The sequence below is a fragment of the Emys orbicularis genome, chromosome 4 (genome assembly GCF_028017835.1).
Source record: "Emys orbicularis isolate rEmyOrb1 chromosome 4, rEmyOrb1.hap1, whole genome shotgun sequence".
Classification (NCBI taxonomy): Eukaryota; Metazoa; Chordata; order Testudines; family Emydidae; genus Emys; species Emys orbicularis.
This window is the reverse complement of record NC_088686.1, coordinates 83,735,023-83,760,847: the sequence shown is the minus strand read 5'-3', so window position 1 is coordinate 83,760,847 and position 25,825 is coordinate 83,735,023. Positions and strand designations below refer to the sequence as shown.

The window sequence follows — 25,825 nt, the reverse complement described above, 5'->3', positions numbered from 1 at the left end:
AATGATCTTTTCCCAGATAATTATGTGATGTAGAGAGAATGTCACAAGTGAGTAAACTATTGGTCACATCCCATTACATTACAATCAGATCATGCAATCTCTGCAGATTCAATGTAATTCCTTAACTATGATTTGGAACCATAAGCAAGTCAGTCACAGTGCTCAGAGTATTTTCCCTTTAGAAGCTCACACAGAGACATTTCCAGCACACATCTTTGAGATAGGGATTGAGGAATTTATAGCCTGGATAGCACATGTTCCTTTGCAAGTGCATAAGAAAGACACACATGGCTAGACAGCTTAAAGACACATGGACAGGGAACTCCCCAATAACAATATATGCACTTCACTAATTTGCCCCTTGTGATATGTAGAATAAACAATTACTCTCCTGCACTCCCAAATGGCTTTTTAGAATGTGATGGAAATGACAAGTTTATGCTGCTACTTGGTCTGTTGCTGCATCTACCCCCTCTTCTGTTACTGCTGCTGCTTTGATTATTATCACTGGGATGCTCTCCATCAAATTTACATCTTCTGATCCCAAGACGATGTGTATGGATGGATGAGAAAAGAACAGTGGTAATGGTAAACAAAACCGATGGTCTTCTCTACTAGCCTCCTCTTTCTTCACAATATTCACCAAAGAAGGACAAAGACGGTGGGTTTGAGCATAGGGGACAATCAGGAAGGTTGATCCAAGTTAACTAAAGGAGTGAATTTAAAGTGGATTAATTAAATTGCATTAAACCCTTGTGTGGATACTCCCATTCAGAATTAATGTGGCCTTAATTTGGTTTAGCTTAATTTATTTAAAGTGAATTAAACTAAACCCAATTAAGGCACTTTAATTCTGAATGAGTGTCTGCACATCAGTTTAATGCAATGTAATTAATTCACCTTACATTCACACCTTTAATGAATTTGTCTTAATTTTCCCTAGTCTCCCCCATGTAGAGAAGCTCTGAGTGTCAAAAGAGCAAAAGTTGAAAATAATAATGGGGTGGTCGTATAGCAAATAATTCAGTAACCCATCATCATAGCAGATGAAGATTCGCACGATGGGGCAAATCGTGAAAACTCAACTCGAGATCATTGGATTCTTGGATTTATTCCTTGGACATGGCACTCTAAAGATCATAAGGAAGAGCATCCCTGCCAGCAAGGGTAAAACCTTACAACAATTATAGCTAATGTCCTTCATACAGAGTAATTTGCTAACATTGATAAACAGCAGCACATAAAAATAAACTCTCCATTGATAGGATTTGGCAGCTAATCACCTTTTCTCATGTTATCTGAATTGTCCATTTATTCCCAAATTCTGTTTCCAATAGGCGAGATCCTGAGAGGTGCTGAGCACATGTAACGTCCCACTGAATACATTCTTCATCATTTTTCTCTCTCCAGATTCCGTTAGTCCCATTTTCCCCTAAATTAAATAAGTCCCAGCAGGACGGCTAGGCTTATTGTAAAAACAATAGATAAGAATTATACCTTTGGTGGCTCAATAAATAAAAAGTTCTTAGTGTATTTAACTTCACTGTGACAGATATAGACTCACACGAAGATGGTACAGCTGGTGAAGACTCAGTGCAAGATTTATTAAAACCTCAATTTTTTCCTGCAGGGGATAACTATGATGATAAGGAACAGCAACCGCCTCATACTAGTAAGGATAATAATTGATGATCCTTCTATATAATGAGTTTTATTTTAAGTCTATAGATATAGCTCAGTAAAGAGCCACACTGGAATTATGGCACTATCCTTGGAAGGATGACGTATGCCAGCTGGTCAACCTTTCAACTGATGGTTTGTCATTCTAGATCAGGTGATTATGTATGCCACTGATTCCAGAAATGGCATAAGCAGCATGATGATATATATGGTTGCTCAGAATAGGGAACAGGGAAGAGATTTCCCTGCTCTACTGCAGGGTTTTCATTTTGAAAAAACCCTGTATTCAGAGTTCCAAAACTTTTCTGACCTTGTGGCATCTAGCTTTACTGGTGCATCATTAACGACATTTTAAAGAAACTCTCAAAAATATTTCTCATAAAACCTCATTGTGCTTCCTTAGTGTGACCTGAAGTGGGAGACAGGGTGTTCACCAGATTTCTGCAGACACAGCAGGCATTTCCTTTATCTCTGAGTTTATGACCACTTGAATTCATGACTAATGTAGTCAAGAGAGGTGGGAACCATCCAAACCCCCAGATCTGAACACCTCTGTTTGGTGAAATTTGATTTCAGAGTGGGTTTTAAATCTGAGCTTCATGGCTGACTTTTATCTGAATCATCAGCCTACCCAGAAGCTGTGTTCCAAACTTCCCCAGACTTTGTTGGAGGTCAGATCTGAAATCAAGCACATTTTGACTCAATATCCATTAACAGACTATGATACCATATTAGATTTTCTGGCTCTGAGAGTAGAAATATATTCTTGGAGCAAAAACTCAGTAACATATCGGGTAAGGCAAATGTGATTTTTCTTTATTGTTATGTTAATACATTATCAGTGTGGCTTTTGCTGAGGTAGGGTTATGTGGAAACTGTAAACTTTACAGATCTCTGGCAACACAAATGTTTAGGATTAGAAGATGGAAATATATTTTAAATACATTAGGGTATTTCAGATATTTTTGTTTTCTTGAATTTGCTGGTGTTTGTGGTGATATTTTCTCTGGCGAAACCTCAGTTCTAGCAGATGGCTTTATGCCCATTGCCTATACTCTAGTTCAGCATGGTATATATTCTCTGGGCAGGGACTTTTGTTTTCCTTGCACTGGTAGTGCATTGTGTCTTCATCCTGCTCTCATAGATATGGCATGTTACTCTTGCTACTTGACCTGCCATTGTTGCTGCTAGTCCTTTTGCTGCATCCACTTCCTTTTCTGTTGTTGCAGCTGCTTTGCCCATTAGTGCTGGGATGTGCTCCATCAATCTCACTCCTCCTGATCTCAGGTTGATGTGACTTAATTGATGATGAAAAAAATGAACAAAACAGAAGGTGCTTCTGGCTGTCATCCTCTTTCTCTACTATGTAGAAAGGGAAAAGACAAAGATGTTGTATAAGAAGATCAAAAGGTGAAAAAAAAGTATTGGAAGTGGTGGGTCAGTAAATAAGTTGTTCAATGATTGATTCATCCAACATCGCAGCATACGAGGACTCTCATCATGGAAACTCTACTCAAGGCCAACAGATGCCTGGATTTATTCCTTCCTCTGCAGATCACAAGGAAGAGCATCCCTCCACTGCTGGCCAGGGTAATCCATTATAATCATTTTATCTTATGTGCTCCATCTACTGCCTGTTGAGAAACCTGAGCAAAAGAGGAGCTCCAAAGGGCAAACTCCTTGATGGCAAATGGCTATTAATCAGCTTTTCTCATCCTATTTGTGTTTTTTATTATTACTAACTCTATATGGAATCCCCTCTTGTTGGAAGTTTTTAAGAACAGGCTAGACAAACACCTGTCAGGGATGGGCTAAGTGTATTTAGTCTTGCCTAAGCACATTGGGATGGACTAGATGACCTCTTGAGGCCCCTTCCAACCCTACATTTTTAGGATTCTATGATTCTATATTCTATGGCCAGATCCTGAGAGGATGCCGAACACTTATAACTCCTTAATGTAGGTCCTCAGCATCTCTCAGGATTTAGCCCAGTACGAACAACCCAAACTTTATCTATACTTTTATGCTATAACCCACCAGAATTAATATGGTGAATTTGGAGTTCACCATTAAAGGGAATACTCAAAAGGGGATGACTCATAGATGAAAGTGATATCTCGGCACCATAAGCAATTTTCTTTATTGGCTTGTTTCTGGCTGGGTGAAGAAATATTTTATTAGTGGATGACTTAAATAAGTGAACAGATTTAGTAATTTAAAAAATTGTAAGTTATAGTAAGGTATTTATTATATTTTTCCTGCTGAATCATACAGGCAAAGAGAGAGGAAAATTTGTACTTGGTCTGTATGGTGGGTTTATTTTTTTTCATGCTCTGTCATTATTGAAGATATTTTAATCATGGATTTGTCCCTTCCAAGCTATCCTCTCCTCCTTCTTGATCCTACAATTAAATCTGCATAATCCGATACATATGACAACAGTCATGACTATCTCCTGACATGAAAATCATAATCATGCCTCAAATTCATCTTTATTTCAGAGGATCAAATCTAAGGAGGCATTACTTTGACTTTTTTGCTAGTAGAATACAGTAATTTCTGCTATTGTGAATCCTTGACCATTATTCAGGGATAATTTCCAGCAAATCACATCTTCTGAAAGAAAATGTGATATCAATAGATGGTTTTTCTGCAATTTCTTCCTCCCAAGCCCTCTCAGATTTCTTCCAGTAAAAGTGTAAAATCTGTTGTAAAAACAAGAAGAGATGAAGATATAATTGTCTGGGTGCTGGCTCATTATCCGAAAGTTCATATCAGGTTTAACATCATCACAGCAGATGAGGACTCACAGGAGAATATTACACATGGTGAAGATTCTAGGCAAAGTCACCTAAACCGTGGTTCTCTTCCTGAAGGAGACAACAATGAGGCGAAGGAAGGACATCCCACAAGCACCTGTAAGGATACTGAATTATAATCCACTTTGTTAATTGATCTTATATAACTCTTTAAAACTTTAAACTCATAAAAACAGCACTAAGCACCACATTTTTCTATAATAAGCATCGGACCAAATCCTAAGGATCTTATTCTATTTTTCCTCAGACCTTACTTGGGCAAAAATTGACTGATTTTATAAGCCCCCACCCTTGAAAAGATGTCAAAGGCCTCTTGCAAAGTACTTCTGGTGCAGAAGTGTCATTCCTAGAGAGATGACTTTGTGCAGTGCTTAGTTCAGAAGTGGCAATGGCAACACAATGACATTTAGGGTTGCTTATATTGGCAAGCAGGGAGTAAACTTCTCTGCTTTTCACCTGGGTTGGCATTTTAAAAGCCCTATGTTCAGAGTTCCATAGCTTTTCTGAACTTGTTTCGTCCATCTCTGTCGTGCACCATTTGTAACATTTTAAAGATGGAACTATCAAATGATTTCTTCTGTAAAACACTGTCACCATTTTTGAGAAAGTACTTCTGTAGAAGAGAGTTAAATTCACCCCTTCTCCGTAGATGCAGGAGGTATTTATCTTAACAGTTGATCTTTATTAGTGCCATATTTTCTGAGTAATGTGACTAGCCTGGTGGTATAAATCTCAACTGTAATTAAATGGTGTACGAGTAAGGTGAGTCTCTCCACTGAAATCAGTGACACTTCCTGCTTCAGAAGCTATGTCTTTTGCTGAGTGTTGCTGAGAAAGCCCATGGCACAGTGTTTAACTCATTTCTAGCTGTGAGAGGGGCAATAGCAGGTGAACACTGTAATAAGCGTCTTGCCCACAAGTGTGTTTGCAAGAGACTGGTTTTATTTTCTGGCCTCAATCACATGATATAGGTCAAGTTTACATAGCAGGGGTGGGAATGCCCTGAGTCCACTGCTTAATGTTCTGAGTGGAATGGAATGCATAAAAAAATCTTTAAGTTTAAAGACAGATTCTGTTCAAACTTTTTTTTAAAATTGTTTTTAAAATACTGAGTTTGATTTTACTGGCATAGAGTTGTATGTGTGTAGATGTGTGTATCCAGTTTTGCAACCTGGTCTTTGACAACATAACTTAAAAGGAGAAAATTATCTAAAAGAACTGAAGGCCAGATCTTGCAGTCCTTACCGAAGTCAGGGGCATCTCACTTGCATAAAGACTGCGGTATTTGGCTTTAAAAGTTTAACTCTGGGGTTTTTTTCTTGGTTTCTTGCTGTTTTGTGGTGGGAATCTTTTTGTGACTTCATCTATCTTTGAGCTGATGGGTTTGTGTACAGCACTCTTCGCACATACTGTGTATTCTCTGGGTTTCCTTGCACTAATCTTTTACAACATGCATTGATGCCAGATGCTCCAACCTTTATCTTGTACTCCTATTCATTTCAATATTGTCATGTTTATTGGCCAGTTCCTCTTCCCATTTAATTCAGTGGCTCAACTTCTATTGATTTCTATTGATTTCAAAGGGAGCAGGATTAGACCCTTTGTTTTTTGATGCAAGTGTGCACAAATTTTTAACTTCTGTATGTAAGGCTGATATATTGGTAGTACTTTTGGATTTTTTCCTGACAAGCATATCTCTGTCATCCAGTAGTGATGGTGCAGTGTTTCTGCTATACTTGCAAGGTTTTCATTTCATTATGTGATAAACTAACTAGAACAAATATGGGATATATTTGAATTTTTTTGCATTTCAGAATACACACTCTCCTGTCTGTTAGAATTAGTTAGTTGTAATTACAAAACAGTAAGTGAAATGCCACTGTGACTTATAGCGATCTAGGTTTTGAAAGCAGTACAGTTTCAGTGTCATTAACAAAAGATGAGTTAGAGGAACAATCAAATAACAGAAAGGTTGCTGCTATTTGGTCTGCCACTGTTGCTTCTGTAACTTTTCCTTTGTTCTTACTACTTTGCTCTGTATTACTGGGAGAAATTCCAGAAAATTCACATTTCCTGATACAGGATTGTGTGAGTGGATGGATGAGAAAACCAGTGATACAGTTGAACAAAGCAGAGGGTCATCTCTATTTACCTCTTGTTTCTCCACTATATACACTAGTAAAAGACAAAGACCAGGTGTAGAGAACAGCAACGAATGGGAATCATATAAGTTAAGGCTCATCAGTGAAGTGCTCTACGTTGTTTTAACTATTGTCCTAACAGCTGTGGATCGCCACCATCACACACATCATGAAACCACCACCCAAGCAAAACCATTTCCCCCCCCATGGTGGCATTCTGTAAATTCCAAGGAACAGCACCCGACAACTGCCAGTGACGGTAAAGAATTTATATAATTTCACCTAAGCAGCTTTGTTTAAAGTCTGTTGATAGAGCTGAGTTGAAGGCAGCATGGAAGTGTAAACCCTGCATATATATGAAGTGGCAGCCAAACAGCCTTTCTGATACTGTGTTGGCTTCTTATGTGTTCCCTGTTTCTGTTTCCAATAAGAATAACTCACTCTTTTATATTCACTATGTATTCACCAGAACTAATCTGTTGAGTCTTGAGATCCTAATCTATGCACTTTTATATAGCATATGCAAAGGGCAAAGCTTATTGGAAAAACACAAGTGAAAACATAGATATTAGATAGCTAGCAGTGATAAAAACATTTAAAATGTGCATAATAATAAATGTCTTGGCTTAAGAACGTAGTTTATTTTAAAAGCATCGGTGGCATATCTGTAGCAACATAAACCCTTGTTTCTTACTGAGGAAGAATATATTTTGTTGGTAGCATCACAGGATTAGAATAACAAATATGATTATGTTTACAACTACAAATTATGTGAAAGGATTTCTTAAGATTTCTTAATTGGAACTGTTACATTAAAATAGAGAATATATATGTATTAAATGTACCTGGCCATTATTTTCCTTGATTTCCTAAGTTAATTTTTTAAATGAAGGTATTCTTCCTCCAAGCCTGGATTCTCCATTGGCTTGATCCTACACTGAAGTCACCATAATCCTATACTTGTTACATCAAAGTCAGAGCAGGATTAAATTCAAGGACGAATATCTGGGTTGTACGAAGAAAAAATCCTTGATCAATCACAACTAATTTTTAGCATAAGCCAAGATCTATTAGGCTTTGTTGACAAAGGGCCACATGCAGAACAAGTAGGGCTCTCAGTGACACCTGAGAGTGTATACTGATAAAGAAACTTTTCTGGTTGAATGACCTCAGCCATCTCTCAGAGTGATAGGCTTTTACCTACTTTGACTTCCATTGTTAGCATGATGCTTTCTCCTATTGTGGCTTATTGGTGGAGGAGTTTGTAGTGAGTTCATGCCTGGTGAACAAAACTGTGATATTAATGGATGTTTTGTAAAAAAATTATGTGTGCAGAAGCTATTTCTGTGCATAAAAAAGAAAGGTCCCCAACGTTTCCTCTCCTCTTATTAGACATGTACCATTAAAAATGAGACCATTGTAAATGGCAGGAGAAATACAAATGAAACTGATATGGGCAGTAGTTCAGCAAATGAAAAGTTCACAGTACATATAACATCATCACAACAGATGTGAACTCACATGACGATGATGCAGATGATGAAGATTCAACTGAAGAGCCTTTAAAACCAATAATGTTTCCTGGATGGGACATAAATGATGTCAAGAACGAGTATCCTCCAAGTACTAGTAAAGAAACTGAAAATATATATATATATATATGTTTTACTTGATGTGCCCTATTCTTTATAACTATGTTGCAGAAAGATCGGTACTGTTTGCAGTAGAATTCAACTCTGGAAAGAGGTCATTTGGAAGGAATCCACCTGAAAAGCATTTCTAGTGCTGCAAAGTTAGGACAAATGATTATTTGTAGAGTGAATAGTAGCCATCATTACTCAGAATTGGGAACAAGATGGAACATCTGCATTCTACATATGGGTTTCATAAAAATAATGTTGCTTTTTACAGATCCAGACTAACACGGCTACCCCTCTGATAAAAATAATACTGTGTTCAGAGAAGTACAAATATTCTGAAGAGGTCCTGAAGTCTGCACAGTTACTGTAGAATTATATGATTTCCACTGATGTGCATACTTGACTGGCATTATAGATCAAATGGGAGAGGAGTGATTTCCAGTAATTTACATGATGCTCTGTATGAAAAATTATTTCCTTTTCTAAATGTTCATGAGATCTGTATGGAATAATGATAGTTTATGTCTTGCTATTGGAAGACAACATTTTATGCATGGCATCAGCTAGAGGAAAAGTTCAATAACTTTTACTAAAAAGTGTTTGTTTCTGAAGTGGATTTTGCTGGTGCGTGTGTGTGTGTGCAACGTGGCTCTTGCTATAGGCCTGGTCTTTGGTAACATCAGCTGCATCAGGATCTCCCTGGAGAAAGAAGCTAAATTAACAGACTCAGTTTTCTTGTGGGACATTTTTTCCCTTTCTCTTATCTGGATGGTTTTTTGTTTGCTTGCTTGCTTGCTTGGGTTTTTTTGTTTTTGTCTCTGTTGTTTCATCTGTTCTCATGCCAGTGTATGGGTGCCTGTTCCACATACTGGCCCAACTGGTCTTATGCAAATCAGACCCCTGTAAATTGATACTTTAGTCACACTTATGCAGCCCAGTGCAGACTACCTGGACTTCTGTGGCATTTGCAAGGACATGTAATTGATCTGGGCCACTGTAGCTGAGCACTGTGTATATTGTTCGGACTGGGACTATTGTTTTTTCTTGCAACTAATCAGTTACCAAACGCACTGATACCAGAGTTTCATGTCTTTAACCCGCATTCATATTCAGTTTATTGGCATGAGCATATTTATGGGTGAAAGTGTTGATGGATTTTAACTTTGCAAGGAAAAAACTTTGCTCAGCACATAAAAAAGATCACCAATGATTTAACCATTGTCCTAGCAGCTGTGAAGCCCGTTCATGAGGAAACCTCCACCCAACCTCAATGGAATCAATTTGCTGACTCTTGGTGGTGGTGGTCCCATCTTGACCACAAGGAACAGCAACCTACTCAGGCAACAGGGGGTAAAGATCTTAAATATTAAATCATGTACTTTGTCTACAGTCTGAATAAAGCAGCACAGAAATACCAGCTTCACAAGAATATCCAGTCACCATGAATTTGTATTTCTGATGCCATATGAGTTCTCTCTTTAATCTTAAATTGTGTTTTGAATGGGAAACTACACACCCCACCCTTGGCTATCACCTGTCATATTAGCCAGATGACCCTTGAAGACTTGGTCTTGGCTATGAAGTAGTCATATCTTAAAAAGAAGGAATTCTATATAAATTAAAGTGATATTTGGACTTCATAAGTTCTCTTCTTTTCATTGTTTGTGACATGCCTGTGATGATTTTTTAGCTTATTTCTAGCTGACAGGGTAAACATTTTGTTCATTGCGTGAACAAAGAAACAGAAATAGTCTTTTTAAAAATGTACATTGCAGTAAAGGATTTAATGTGTTTTTATATGTAGACTTTCACCATGAAGATGATTTGGAAAGAAGAGAACATTTATACTAAACTAAATGTACTTGAAACTGTACTTTTCTGGGACCCTTTGTTATTCAAGATAAAACTCTTTTGTCCTATCACCTCCACTGTAACCCAAGAGATTTAGGCCTTGCTAAAAACAACACTATATACATCCCTTTAACTTTTATTGACATCTTGGAACAGTCATTCATAGATCCAGAAACAACTGGTTGTGTTGGTTTTATGTCATCAATTATCCCTGATTTTAGAGGAGCATTTAAATGCTCTTGATTAGTTTTTACTCCCATAATCCCATTTCTTGTAGAACACATTGCCTTCTGCTGCTTGGCCAATTGTAGGGGGTAATAATCTACATTCAGAACATTGTATTTGCTAAGGGAAAGTCTGATGTTACTGAGTGGTTTGCCAGATTGACAGCAAGCTAACTTATTTCTTACTGTGCGAGGACAGCATTGTGTGGTGGAAGAAAAGTTCAACAACATTATTTTTAAAATGTGTTATCTACTTTAATAGTCTTACTATAGTTGGGCTGTTCTTGTATGACAAAGGTTCTTGCTACACAGACAGATCTTGGGAATATATGGCTTCTGTCCCATGAAGGGGAAAAAATTCTAAACTAACACAAACTCAGTTTCATTTGGGATTTTTCTTTCCTTAAGATCTGGAATTTCCTTTTGCTTCATATCTTGCTGTTCCCATGTTTGGTGTGCATTCCACATGCCTGGCCAACTCTGCTCTCACTCTCACCCATGCAATTTGTGTGGGCTTCTTTGGTGTTCTATGGTGATTTCACAGGCATGTAAGTAACCTGGGAATTGAGCATTTTGGCCTTAAATTTCAAAAGCGACTAGTGATGTGAGGTTTCTCTATTTTTCGGTGCCAGATTTCAGATACCTTAAAGCAACCTGATTTTTAGAAAGTGCTGAGCACTTGCCCATGCAAATCAGACCCCTGTAAATTGATACCCAAACTCACTAGACGCTTTTGAAAATTTAGGTCATTATATCTTTTTTTGGACAGACTATTCTCTTTTCTTCTACTAGTCTTTACTCATGAATTGATGCCAATTCTGCACACACATTCATTTTTTATTGGTATGATTCCACTTTCAGGTGAAGGTGTTTGTAGATTTCAGCTTTGTGGTGTGGTTTTGGTGCTGTTACTAGTTGGATTTTTCTAGCCTCATCTCTTTGTGGTTCAACAACTGCACCTTTAACAGGAAATGTGGGATGTGCCATACTTATAATGTATTTTACTAAGCACTGTAATGAGATCAAATTACGTTTTCCCTCTCTGTGTTCCTGAATTGGCAAACTACCTAATTCTCTAATATAGCAAAAAGGATACAATTACAGTTATATGGATCAATGTAAGAAAATTCTATAATAATAATTAATGGAGATATCCCATCTCCTAGAACTGGAAGGGACCTTGAAAGGTCATCGAGTCCAGCCCCCTGCCTTCACTAGCAGGACCAAGTACTGATTTTTGCCCCAGATCCCTAAGTGGCCCCCTCAAGGATTGAACTCACAACCCTGGGTTTAGCAGGCCAATGCTCAAACCACTGAGCTATCCCTCCCCCCCAAGACAAACCTCAATTAAAGGTGCAAGTTGTTGCTTCTGCCTGTTCAGTTACTGCAGCTGCTTTGCCTCTGAAGACCGTGGTACTCTGTAGCAAGAACATACCTTCCAATACCAGGATGATGTAGAAGAAGTGGATTAGAAAATCCATTAACCTATCAACAAAACCAGAGTTCCCACTTGACTCTGCTCCAGTTTCCTTGCAATTTGTATAGTTGTAAAAGAGATACATTGGGTATAGAAAAGAGAAGAACCGAAGCTGAATATATTATGGGTAGTGGCTGAGCCAGTAAAAAAAGCACAAATGATTGAACCATTGTCCTAACAGCTGTGAACCCGCATCATGGTGCACATGAGGAAACTTCCACCCAACATGAGGGGAATCCGTCCCCTGACATTTGGTGGGGGTCCACTACAGATCACAAGGAGCAGCATCGAACCACAGCAACCAAGGGTAAATAATATGTCTTTTTAACTACTAGTGTTTGATTAAGATCATCCGATAAGTTAAGTAATAAGTCACTTTACAATTCCAATAATGGCCTATTGATATCTGGTGGCTGTTAAACAGCCTTCTTAATGCTCCATAAGGGAGAATAATACTTTTTCCTTCAGATTCTACTCTCTTAGAGCAGGACTGTATCTGGAAGGCACAAGTCCACATTGGGAAAGAGTGAAGTGACACTGCCCCAATGAGAACACCGGAGTAGCCCCTTCCTGATGAGGCGTATGCCCACTGCTATTCCCATGCTCTTGATTTAGAAATCTCTCCTTAGCACATCACTTGTTCACTCCCAGAAACTCTGCAAGTTTTATGTGTTCAGTTAACCGTGATTCTATGCTCTTTTTTTATTTTGACCCCCATGGTTAGCAGCACACAATGTTTTTTGCCTTAATGGTCCCTTGGTCCGTTATAGATGGGAAAAATTACAGAAATCTCATGCCTGCTAAATAGAATCATGATGTCAACAGATGTCATAATGACCTGAAAACCCAGGGCTTCCTAAGGGTGAGATGACTTTCACTTATTGTGTCATGTCAGAATTACATTGTGGGTTCTTCAGGGAAGGGAGCATATCTCTAATTGCTTTATGAGTTTTTGGCACATTTTGGGGTGCTCAAAAATAAATGCTATAAATAAGATAAACAATAATCATCATCATCATAAACAGCAATAGATTTTCTTCAACAAAGAAGGCACCTCTCTCCACATTCTTTCTTCTTTGCTAAATAAACCTCTAAAAAAGCACAGCCTATTATAAAGGCGAGAAAGAATAAAGATGAGAATTATTCAAGTGATGATGGTGGTGGGTCAGCAAATGAAAAGTTTACAGGAGGTTTAACATCATTGCAACAGATAAGGATTCACAAGAATATGAAACAGATGATGAAGATTCACTGCAAGATCCATTACACTCTGGATGGGACACAAATGATGACATGGAACAGCACCCTCCAGTTACCAGTAAGAGTAATGAAATCTAATCATTTTATCTAACTTACTATATTTAAAGCAAAATGACATACCTCAGTAAAGAGTGGCATCTGGTACCATTTGCACGAGTAAGCAAATATGTCACATAGCTCAGAAATCTGTCAAGGGCCACCAGAAATGCAGCTATAGTCCATCAGTGTTTATGGAATAAAGGGATGAAACATCCCTGCTGTAAACCTGTGTATTCAGTTTATCTACTGTGCAATATTTACAACAATGTAATGATCATCTATCCCATAATTAGTTCTCCTGTACTCTCAGTGCTTTATGTCATGAACTAGGAGATGTAGCTTATTTTTTACTGGGAGAAGACAGGATAGTATAGGTGTTGAAAGTAAAAAGCTCAATTATGGTTATCAGTAAAGAGTTTTGTTTATTTTAAAGATCTTATCAATATTTATATTTCTGAACTTGGTTTGGGTGTGTGGAGAGACTTTTTTTCTTTTTTCAGCAGGGGATTTCATTAGGAATTCAATAAAGAATGCCTAATGAAAAACTCAGTTTGCTTTGGGATTTTTGTTCTCTTCTTTGGCCTGAGTTTTGGGAGTTTCTGGTGTTATTTTTTTTTTTTTTTTGGCTTAATCTCTTTCTGTGCTGACTACTTATTATATCCTTACTATGCCATCTGCCTTCTGTGATTTCAGTGGTGGTTGAAAAATTGTGTCCCATTGCAACTAAGGGCTGTATTTAGTTTCTGATCACCTTGCATTAACCATTTATAAACTGCATTAATATCAGAGGTCTCTGTCCTTATCTTGTGCTCAGATTCCTCCTACTTTTGGTATTGAACTATTGGTAGATTTTAACTGTTTTGGCTAAAGTTGGTGGTGGCATGTTACTTACAGACTTTTTGTTGACTGCACAGCTCTCTGGCTCAACAACAGAACGTTTCACACTAATCTCTGGACACAGTATTAGCACTTGGCAAGGATGCATTATTCCAATTCAAATCCTTCATGTTATTTGATGCAGCATCATCCTTCAAATTTGAGTTAGAGGGCCAATTTGTTACAACTACTATATTAGTTCTGCCACTGTTTCGGCTATGGTTTATTCTTCTGTTGCTATTTTTTTCCCCAATATCATTGGGAAACTTCATAGCAAGACAACAGCTCCTGAACAGTGGTGTGATGTAAATGGATGGCTAAGAAAACTAGTGATACTACAGTAAAAGCTATGCATCTATCTTTAATGCTCTTCTTTTACATTATGTATATTAATAATATATTACTGATGTATAGGAAAGAAAAGCAAATGGCTAATCGAGTGTGGGTGGTGGCTCAGCAAATATACATATCCCCATTGAGACATCCATTGTCCTAGCAGCTGCGGATTCCCGACATGCTGCAGTTCTGGAAACCTCCACACCATATAGTTGGTATCCTTCATTTAACTCTTGGTGGTCCAATTCAGATCACAAGAAGCAGGGTCTCACCACTGCCAGCAGGGGTAAAGAATTTAAATAATTTCATATAAAACTCAGCTTTGTGATGGAATTCCTGGAAGTACAAGAACTACACTGATGTTATGGGGCAACCAATCAACATTACCAATGCTTACCTGGTATTTTCCTACTGTTTACTTCTAATGGACATAAGCACCTCTATATCATGTGGGTTATACCCACTTGGGTTAGCATCTCATCTAATCTAATCTAATATCATCTAATCATAATCTAATCTAATCTAATCTAATTTATCTATCTTTCCCCATATCCCAGGGATACTTAAAATCATGCCTCTTGAACACTTGTGTAATGTCCTAAGTGGATTTCCACATGTAAAATATCAGCTACCATGTTGAAAGAAATCCTCCTACATCTCCATTATTAAACGTCTGATATAAAATCAATAAAAACAAATGGTGAGAAAAATGTGGTTGGTGGCTCAGAAAACAAAATATTTGCCATTATCCAAACAAATATGGGCTGTCCATCACCACTGATATTCTTCTCAGCCAAATCATACTTCCTGAACAATTAAGAAGATCTTGTTGGTTAGGATTAAACCAGAGGGCACCTTTTACTCAGTTCTCCTATCCATTGCACATATATTACTACACAGCTTCTTGCAGAAATAACTGGGAAAGGCGTTCACAATTACGTGGATGGCAGCTGAGCAAATTTTAAGTTCACAATCAATTTCAAACATACTCTAAACAGATGTGGATTCCCATGGTGATTACAAGCGTATAGAATCAACCCAAGATCCCTTGTTGCATAATGTTTATCTTGGAGTGGACAAAGATGAGGACAAGTATCCCACAAACACTACTGTGGGTAGTGTGAAGCCTGCACATTTCCCTGCAAAGGAAAGAGATCATTCTTCTTCAAGTATGACTGTGAATAATGAAATAGGACGCAACACATATACTCCTACAGGTATCAGTAAGAATAATGAACTGTAATAATTTTATCTCCTCATAGGCCAAACACTGGGCCCAGATTCTCAGTTGGTGCTAACAGGCATAGCTTCATTGACCATGATGGAGTTATGCAAGTTTACACCAGTTGAGGGTCTAGTCCCTAGTGTCCATTATTGCGAAGTGGACTTTTTTGTGAAAGAAACTTTTGCCAGAGTAAGGACTGACTATCAACAGATTAAAGACTTTAGGACTTGGTCCATTAGTAGCAGAGACACTGTTACTTTCACATCCAAGTCATTATACTATAAGATGTTATTTAGAGTTTATTGCTAAATTTGAGTGAGGGAAGTACTGATATTTCATTAGCAGAATTTTGACCTCTAGAATCGTATTTTGAATTGGCCTGTTTGGTGTTCCTGATGGTGCGATGCCAACCCTTGGCATATGTCTTTCAGTAACAGTAACTTCAGAGTCTGAAAATTCCTACAGGTGTTCAGAAAGGAGAGTAGAGGGAAATGTTACTGCCTGACACCTGAGAGACTGGAAAAACTCCACATTCTGTGTTCTTAGATACATCTGAACCTATTTGGGTTGTGGCTTTTGTACACTTTTTCAAAAATTTGATTGATGAATTTCAAAAAGCTAATTCTCAAGATAATTCAGTGTCAAAATCCCAGCTGCAGTGTCAATAGAAAAGTAACCACCAGGTCCTATGTTGTGAGTGAATACCTAGTTCCTTATTCTATCACCACTGTTATTAACTTGGAACCAATAACCAAATGAATCTCAAAGGTCATCAAAAAGGAGGCACTTTCTGCATCTATCAATATGTTCCCCTTCCTCAGAAATGGTTTCTTTGGCTAATTATACATGAAATGCCAATCATCTGACAGCTTGTTCTAGACTGTGAGAAGGTCAGCATCATATGGATGGCATCAAGTGAAACAGTGTGCATGTGATAATACTTTAAATATGGAGTTGTGTGCTATATTTTTTACTGTATTATTACAGTTAGTTTTAATTAGTGAAGGTTGTGTGTTTGGAAAATGCCTCCTCTACGGGGTCTTCATTGCTGACAACATTGTGCTGGCTTAGAGAGTGAAAGGAGAAAAAAAATCTAAAATAACCCAAAATACACACTTTGCTGTGTGATTTGTTTGTGTGCTGCTTTCTTGACACAAGATTATGCTTGATGGGATCTTTTGTTGTTGTCTGAATTTCTCTGGTGTGATTTTCCTACTTATTTCTTTCTGCTGCTGATTGGGTACCTAACTGCATCTGGTGAAGCGGACTTTTATTTTTCCGTGGAAATGATTTACAAAATGGCTTTGTAAAGTGCTTTCTACCTTTATTCTGCAATCACATTGAACTTGCCATTGCAATCGTGTTTTCTGGTGAAATTGTTGGTGGTTTATAACGTTGGAGGATAACATTGATATGGTGGAACTCATGGACTTTTCTGGGTGCTTTTCTCTGTAGTTCAAGAATGGCATGCTTAATAAGGTGTAGGACACTTTCTATATTGCCTCAATAATTGGTTAATTTTTTTGTATCATCAACTATGAATAAAACTAGGATGTAGATTTTCAAATCTTCCCTCTTTTCCCACAATGCCTCAGCAAAATAACCTCTCTGTGTAGCACAAATATGAGCACATGTATGATAGTGAAACCGGTACAACGAAAAATCAGAAAGTTGTTGACCATATCCACTTTTATGGATCCATGTCAGGGTCCTGTAAATGGATGATTGAGATGACGGTGATACTGTAGAACAATAAATAGGGCTTTATTCTTATAAGATGCATTAAAGACACAAGAACTGAAAGTAAAGGTAACTGTGTAAGTGGTTCTACAGATATTAATTTCAAAATTGATTCAATTATGGTCTCCAATGAAGGTGCCAAAAATGAAGACACAACCCAAGATCCTTTGTTGCATAATGTTTATTTTGGAGTGGACAAAGATGAGGACAAGTATCCCACAAACACTACTGTGGATAGTGTGAAGCCTGCACATTTCCCTGCAAAGGAAAGAGATCATTCTTCTTCAAGTATGACTGTGAATAATGAAATAGGACGCAACACATATACTCCTACAGGTATCAGTAAGAATAGAGAACTGTAACCATTTTATCTTCTCGTAGGCCAAACGCTGGGCCCAGATTCTCAGCTGGTGCTAACAGGCATAGCTTCATTGACCATGATGGAGTTATGCAAGTTTACACCAGTTGAGGGTCTAGTCCCTAGTGTCCATTATTGCGAAGTGGACTTTTTTGTGAAAGAAACTTTTGCCAGAGTAAGGACTGACTATCAACAGATTAAAGACTTTAGACTTGGTTCATTAATAGCAGAGACACTGTTACTTTCACATCCAAGTCATTATACTATAAGATGTTATTTAGAGTTTATTGCTAAATTTGAGTGAGGGAAGTACTGATATTTCATTAGCAGAATTTCGGCCACTAGAATCGTATTTTGAATTGGCCTATTTGGTGTTCCTGATGGTGCGATGCCAACCCTTGGCATATGTCTTTCAGTAACAGTAACTTCAGAGTCTGAAAATTCCTACAGGTGTTCAGAAAGGAGAGTAGAGGGAAATGTTACTGCCTGACACCTGAGAGACTGGAAAAACTCCACGTTCTGTGTTCTTAGATACATCTGAACCTATTTGGGTTGTGGCTTTTGTACACTTTTTCAAAAATTTGATTGATGAATTTCAAAAAGCTAATTCTCAAGATAATTCAGTGTCAAAATCCCAGCTGCAGTGTCAATAGAAAAGTAACCACCAGGTCCTATGTTGTGAGTGTATACCTAGTTCCTTATTCTATCACCACTGTTATTAGCTTGGAACCAATAACCAAATGAATCTCAAAGGTCATCAAAAAGGAGGCACTTTCTGCATCTATCAATATGTTCCCCTTCCTCAGAAATGGTTTCTTTGGCTAATTATACATGAAATGCCCATCATCTGACAGCTTGTTCTAGGCTGTGAGTAGGTTGGCATCATATGGATGGCATCAAGTGAAACAGTGTGCATGTGATAATACTTTAAGTATGGAGTTATGTGCTATATTTTTTACTGTATTATTACAGTTAGTTTTAATTAGTGAAGGTTGTGTGTTTGGAAAATGCCTCCTCTACGAGGTCTTGATTGCTGACAACATTGTGCCGACTTAGAGAGTGAAGGGAGAAAAAAAAATCTAAAATAACCCAAAATACACACTTTGCTGTGTGATTTGTTTGTGTGCTGCTTTCTTGACTCAAGTTTATGCTTGATGGGATCTTTTGTTGTTGTCTGAATTTCTCTGGTGTGATTTTCCTGCTTATTTCTTTCTGCTGCTGATTGGGTACCTAACTGCATCTGGTGGAGCGGACTTTTATTTTTCAGTGGAAATGATTTACAAAATGGCTTTGTAAAGTGCTTTCTACCTTTATTCTGCAATCACATTGAACTTGCCATTGCAATCGTGTTTTCTGGTGAAATTGTTGGTGGTTTATAATTTTGGAGGATAAAGTTGATATGGTGGTGGTAGTCAGGGACTTTTCTGGGTGCTTTTCTCTGTAGTACAAGAATGGCATGCTTAATAAGGTGTAGGATACTTTCTATATTGCCTCAATTATTGGTTAATTTGTCTGTATCATCAACTATGAATAAAACTAGGATGTAGATTTTCTTCCCTCTTTTCCCACAATGCCTCAGCAAAATAACCTCTTTGAGTAGCACAAATATAAGCACCCGTATGATAGTGAACGCGGTACTACGAAAAATCAGAAAGTTGTTGACCACATCCACATTTATGGATCCATGTCAGGGTCCTGTAAATGGATGATTGAGATGACGGTGATACTGTAGAACAATAAATAGGGCTTTACTCTTATAAGATGCATTAAAGACACAAGAACTGAAATTAAAGGTAACTGTGTAATATCTGGTTCTACAGATATTAAGTTCAAAATTGATTCAACCATTTTTATAGCAGTTGTGGTCTCCAATGAAGGTGCCAAAAATGAAGACACAACCCAAGATCCTTTGTTGCATAATGTTTATTTTGGAGTGGACAAAGATGAGGACAAGTATCCCACAAACACTACTGTGGATAGTGTGAAGCCTGCACATTTCCCTGCAAAGGAAAGAGATCATTCTTCTTCAAGTATGACTGTGAATAATGAAATAGGACGCAACACATATACTCCTACAGGTATCAGTAAGAATAATGTACTGTAATCATTTTATCTTCTTGTAGGCCAAACGCTGGGCCCAGATTCTCAGCTGGTGCTAACAGGCATAGCTTCATTGACCATGATGGAGTTATGCAAGTTTACACCAGTTGAGGGTCTAGTCCCTAGTGTCCATTATTGCGAAGTGGACTTTTTTTTGAAAGAGACTTTTGCCAGAGTAAGGACTGACTATCAACAGATTAAAGACTTTAGACTTGGTTCATTAATAGCAGAGACACTGTTACTTTCACATCCAAGTCATTATACTATAAGATGTTATTTAGAGTTTATTGCTAAATTTGAGTGAGGGAAGTACTGATATTTCATTAGCAGAATTTCGGCCTCTAGAATCGTATTTTGAATTGGCCTATTTGGTGTTCCTGATGGTGCGATGCCAACCCTTGGCATATGTCTTTCAGTAACAGTAACTTCAGAGTCTGAAAATTCCTACAGGTGTTCAGAAAGGAGAGTAGAGGCTTATTTCTGCATCGGGTGCAGTGGACTTTTATTTTTCAGTGGAAATGATTTACAAAATGGCTTTGTAAAGTGCCCTCTACCTTTATTCTGCAATCACATTGAACTTGCCATTGCAATCATGTTTTCTGGTGAAATTGTTGGCGTTTTATAACTTTGGAGGATAAAGTTGATGTGGTGGTGGTAGTCATGGACTTTTCTGGGTGCTTTTCTCTGTAGTTCAAGAATGGCATGCTTAATAAGGTGTAGGACACTTTCTATATTGCCTCAGTAATTGGTTAATTTTTTTGTATCATAAACTATGAATAAAACTAGGATGTAGATTTTCGAATCTTCCCTCTTTTCCCACAATGCCTCAGCAAAATAACCTCTCTGTGTAGCACAAATATGAGCACATGTATGATAGTGAAACCGGTACAACGAAAAATCAGAAAGTTGTTGACCATATCCACTTTTATGGATCCATGTCAGCAGGGCCAGTTCCAGGCACCAGCCCACCAAGCATGTTCCTGGGGCGGCACCTGGAGGGGGGCGTCGTATCGTGGCGCTCCGCCCGAGAGTGGGGCCGCGACTGGGCTCGCCGCCCTCCCCCCGGCGCTCTGGCCGCCGGGAGAGCGGAGCCCCGGCCGGGCTCACCGCCCTCCTCCTGGCGCTCTGGCTGCCGGGGAGAGCGGAGCCCCAGCCGGGCTCACCGCCCTCCTCCCGGCGCTCTGGCCGCCGGGGAGAGCGGAGCCGCGGCGGGCTCTCCGCCCTCCCCCCGGCGCTCCGGCCGGTCGGGGGGAGCGGGCCCGCGGCCGGGCTCGGTGCCCTCCCCTGCCGCGCTCCCCGCGGGGGCAGGCAGTGGATGGCTTTTTTGCCTGGGGCGGCAAAAAAGCCAGAGCCGGCCCTGCATGTCAGGGTCCTGTAAATGGATGATTGAGATGACTGTGATACTGTAGAACAATAAATAGGGCTTTACTCCTATAAGATGCATTAAGGAAACAAGAACTGAAAGTAAAGGTAGCGGTGTAAGTGGTTCTGCAGATATTAAGTTCAACATTGATTCAACCATTTTCATATCAGTTGTGGTCTCCAATGAAGGTGGCAAAAATGAAGACCCAACCCAAGATCCACTGCTGAATGGGGCTCATCCTGGATGGAGTGATACAGTCAAGTATTCCACAAATACTACTAGAGATGATGTACTACCTGGAGTTATTCCTTCACATGGAAGTGAACATTCAACTACAGGTATCAGTAATTAAGTGAGAACTTGAGAATGCTTTTTCTTTGGCATTGCACATTATTTGTGTTTAGTGAACTCAGAGGCTAAAGGCTAATAAGTTTATTAGGTGAGGATACTGTGTTACTCCAAAGTGAACAGGAAGCATTGTTTAGGTGTTGCTACATGGTAATTAAATAGTTCTGAGTTATAATTAGGTTTAAAGACAGATGGGTCTGAACTGCAGAGTTTGGAAGATTTCAGATACATGGCTCCATTTCATTCCATTAAAGAGAGAAACCCAAATCCACGAAGTTTGGATCCAGAACCAACTCTCTGTTTCTATTTATTGACTGTTTTAGGGACAAATGGTACCAGATAAGCACTACATTTTTATGGGGCTTGTGCAGAGCCTCCTCCTTCCCTCTCTTCCCCCAACTTACCAACTGGAAGTTTGGGGATTAATTGTGACTCATGCAATCTGGCATACGGAGAGACTGTGCATGCTGCACCATCCATTTAGATGTACATGAGATGCCTCTAACATCCTGATAGCTTCCTTTTTGGTTATGAGATAGTAAAGTTGCTTTTTTCTGGCAGTGAGGTATATTATGTGGGTGGCATCAGGTTGGTCAATAAACTTTACAGTAAGGATTTGGGTGTCAAGGTTTTATTTTGTAAATATTTTAAAGCTGTTTTATTCTTAGATTTTAAGGCCAGAAAAGACTGTTATGAACATCTGCTCCTTCCTTTGGCATAACACAGGACATAGAATTTAGCTCAGTAATTCCTGCATCAATCCCATAATATCAGGGTAAACTAGTAGAGCATTAGTCAGTGAAGTTTGTGTGAGTGTAAAACGGCCTTCTCTGTGAGCATTCTCTATGCTTGCAATGTGGAGCTTGTTTAAGAATTGAAAGAATAAATGCCACCTTCTCTAAATAAATCAATAAATAAAGTCCACACTTTCTTGGGTTTAGCTGGTGTACTTTTCTCTTGCTGTCGCTTTGTGCTGATGGTCAGTGCTTATTGCAAAGGGTTGTCTATAATCTTTTCATCTTCTGATTATGGGCCCTTATTTAACCATGAGCGTTTCACTCATGGAATGCACTGATATCAAAGGCAATATTCTTAGACTATGTTCTAAGTCATCCTAATCTTACATGCATCATGTTTGCCAGTGTGTTTTCTGAAAGGCTTTTAACTTTGAAGGGTAAATCTGGTGTGGTGGCAGTTTTTCAAGACATTTCTGACTGCATCTCCTATGTCTAAACAACAGCACCTTGAATAGTGAACAAGACAATTCATTTACTGTGTCAGCTGCCATTTTAATACAGCACAGAATACCAATACAAATATATTTTTCAACTTCAAATGTATATACACAAGTACTCCAAATATCCAACCATAGTATCCTATACCATTCTCACAAACAAAGGCAACTTACCTGGAGTCAAATCTATAATTATTCAGAGAAGTAGAGTAAATGGTGGATTCTCTGTAACTTGAAGTCTTTAAATCAAGATTTCATAGAATCATAGAATCCTAGACTTTAAGGTCAGAAGGGACCATTATGATCATCTAGTCTGACCTCCTGCACAATGCAGGCCACAGAATCTCACCCACCCACTCCTGTATCAAACCTGTGTCTGAGCCATTGAAGTCCTCAAATCATGGTTTAAAGACTTCAAGATGCAGAGAATCTTCCAGCAAATGACCCATGCCCCACGCTGCAGAGGAAGGCGAAACCCCCCCCCCCCCCCAGGGCTCCTGCCAATCTGCCCTGGAGGAAAACCCAACCCCAAATATAGCGATCAGCTAAACCCTGAGCATGTGGGCAAGACTCACCAGCCAGACACCCAGGAAAGAATTCTCTGTAATAACTCAGATTTGAGGACTTCAGTAACTCAGCCAGAGTGTATGGGCCTATTACAGGTATGGGTGGGTGAGGTCCTGTTGGCTGTGATGGGCAGGAGATGATCATGATGGTCCCCCCTGGCATTAGAGTCTATGAGGTACTATCTTAAAAAAAATGATAATTTCCACTTGTCTGAATCCAGAAGCCACAGACTCTGCCTATTAATTGGCATCTATCAAAGATGAGTGAGAGAGGAACAAGTTGCTGCTGTTACTTTTTCTGTCATTGCTGCAACTATGACCTTTTCTGCTATTGCCATCTTTCATTGGGACAATCTCCAACAAGCTTAAAACGTGTTACTTGTATTGTTGTAGCTCTTAAAACCCTCAATCCCGCCACAGATTTGCCCTATAAGCACTATAATACCTAGTTTAAAGTCTATTGATAAATCTCAGTTTTGCATGGAATCATCAGGTCAAAACTTCCAGTTTTTTTGGCTTATTTTGATTATTCAGTTGATTATTTTGTTGTCTTTTCTTTTGGGTTTTTAAAGGTGTTGGTATTTTCTTTGGTTTCTCTGTGCTTGCAGAAGAGAATAAAACAGGACTAACAAATGTTAGCACTAATAATTATTCACCTGAAAATCCCCACTGGACATTTATTATTTGCTATTCATTTGACCCATTATTTGAAAGTTTCTGTGACCCACCCTGGAAACAGAAAGAACACCATGTGATTTATAGCCATTGATTATTGACTGGTTTTTTTGTGTCATGTGGTTTGATATTCACAAACATTTCATAGATTCATAGACTTTAAGGCCAGAAAAGACCATCATGATCATTTTGTTTGACTTCCTGAATATCTCAGGCCACAGAACCTCACCCACCCAATCCTGTAATAGACCCATAACCTCTGGCTACATTACTGAAGTCCTCAAATCATGATTTAAAGACTTAAAGTTATAGAGAATTCACTGTTTACTCTAGTTCAAACCAAAAGTGACCCGTGCCCCATGCTGCAAAGGAAGGTGAAAACCCTCAGAGTCACTGCCAATCTGACCTGAGGGAAAATTTCTTCCTGACCCCAAATATGGTGGTCAGTTAAACCTTGAGCATATCAACGAGACAAACTGTAATCTGAATAGGATTAGTTCAAACAATTCAGATAATACTTACTAATAACTCATAGATTTGAGAAAATTGAAATGAAATGGCTTGTCTCAGTTGTCAGAATCTGCCTGTCTGGAGACAAGCACTGTAATGTATATAAAGCACTGAAATGCCCCCAAAAGAAAATTATTCTTCCCTGCCATATTTGTGATTCAGTCTTCATGCCATGTAACTGAGATCAAACTGAGTTACAAAGGCAAGCTGATGCTGCTATTTCTTCTCTTCTCGCTGTTGCTTTTACCTCTATTGTCAGAGGATTTCTGTTGAAAACATTGCCCCTGAACAGGAACATGGCCAGTGATGGTGATAATGCTATAGAAAATAGATAGTCCTCTCTGCTTTTCTGTTCTTATGCTCTAAAGCCCCAATTCAGCAAACACTTAAGAACATTCTTAACTTTGAATATGTGAGTGGTCGCACATGATGACGTGTTTGGTGCAACACCACCTAAATACAGCAGGAATATCAAATTAAATATTGCCCATTTCATTCCATCATTTTCTTACATGTTGTTATGTGTCCTTTATGTTACAGAAGCAGGTTTGCTCCCACCCATGGTCAGACTCTACTTGTCTGGAGGGAGTGTAACTAAATGAAACAGTGAAATCTTGAAAGAGAAAATTAACAGTTGTTGTTAATGAGACATAATCCTCATTCTGAGTGTCTGATCAAACCTGAATTATGGGACCAAATTCTTGCAGCTACTTCTTCTTTGTTGTTCTTGCTTCTGTGCCCATTTTCACTGCGTTTATGGTCAGCCAAGACACAGTCTTGAAAAATAGTACGGTGCTGGTAAAAAGATTTAGAAAACTACTGATGTATCTTGAGTCAGAAGAGCATTTAAGTATGAATTTAAGTCCTGTTGATGTCAGTGGGGCAGTTTTCTGAACTGAGATAATAAAGAGGAGCAAAACCTTTATACTCTTTCTATGCTACTAAGTGTAGTAGATATATGAAAGGACAAGGCCTGTTGTACAGAGAAGAACTGAAGAAGAGAGTAATATAAAGAGTGATTCTGTGTGTATTAATTTCACAATTGCTTCACCACCATCATAATAGCTATGGTCTCCAATGGTGGGACCAAACATGAAGACTCAACCCAAGATCCACTATTGCATACTGTTCATCCTGGTTGGGGCAATGCAGACAAGTATCCCACGAATGTCACTAGGGATGATGTGCTGCCTGGAATTATTCCTCAAAGTGAAAAAGATCAGGAAAAGGAATCTTCTCATACAGGTACCAGAAAGAATAATTAATTATGCGTAAGAATTTCTAAAGCACTCGGCATTGACCTAAATCTGCTCTCATTGAAATCAGTAGGAGTTTTACTATTTATTTTGACAGGAGAAGAGTT

At 38.6% G+C, this 25,825-nt stretch overlaps 1 protein-coding gene across 1 annotated transcript in view; it reads left to right on the top strand.

Annotated features, from left to right (window-relative positions):
• The window catches only part of CD44 (CD44 molecule (IN blood group)), a 152,641-nt gene that overhangs the window by 111,430 nt on the left and 15,386 nt on the right, over window positions 1-25,825 (top strand). Inside the window, exons 9-14 of the mRNA XM_065403321.1 lie at window positions 12,014-12,139; window positions 13,043-13,150; window positions 15,342-15,560; window positions 19,523-19,744; window positions 21,300-21,467; window positions 25,528-25,707. Of these exons, the coding sequence (XP_065259393.1) occupies window positions 12,014-12,139; window positions 13,043-13,150; window positions 15,342-15,560; window positions 19,523-19,744; window positions 21,300-21,467; window positions 25,528-25,707 (1,023 nt within the window). The remainder of the gene's footprint in view (window positions 1-12,013; window positions 12,140-13,042; window positions 13,151-15,341; window positions 15,561-19,522; window positions 19,745-21,299; window positions 21,468-25,527; window positions 25,708-25,825) is intronic.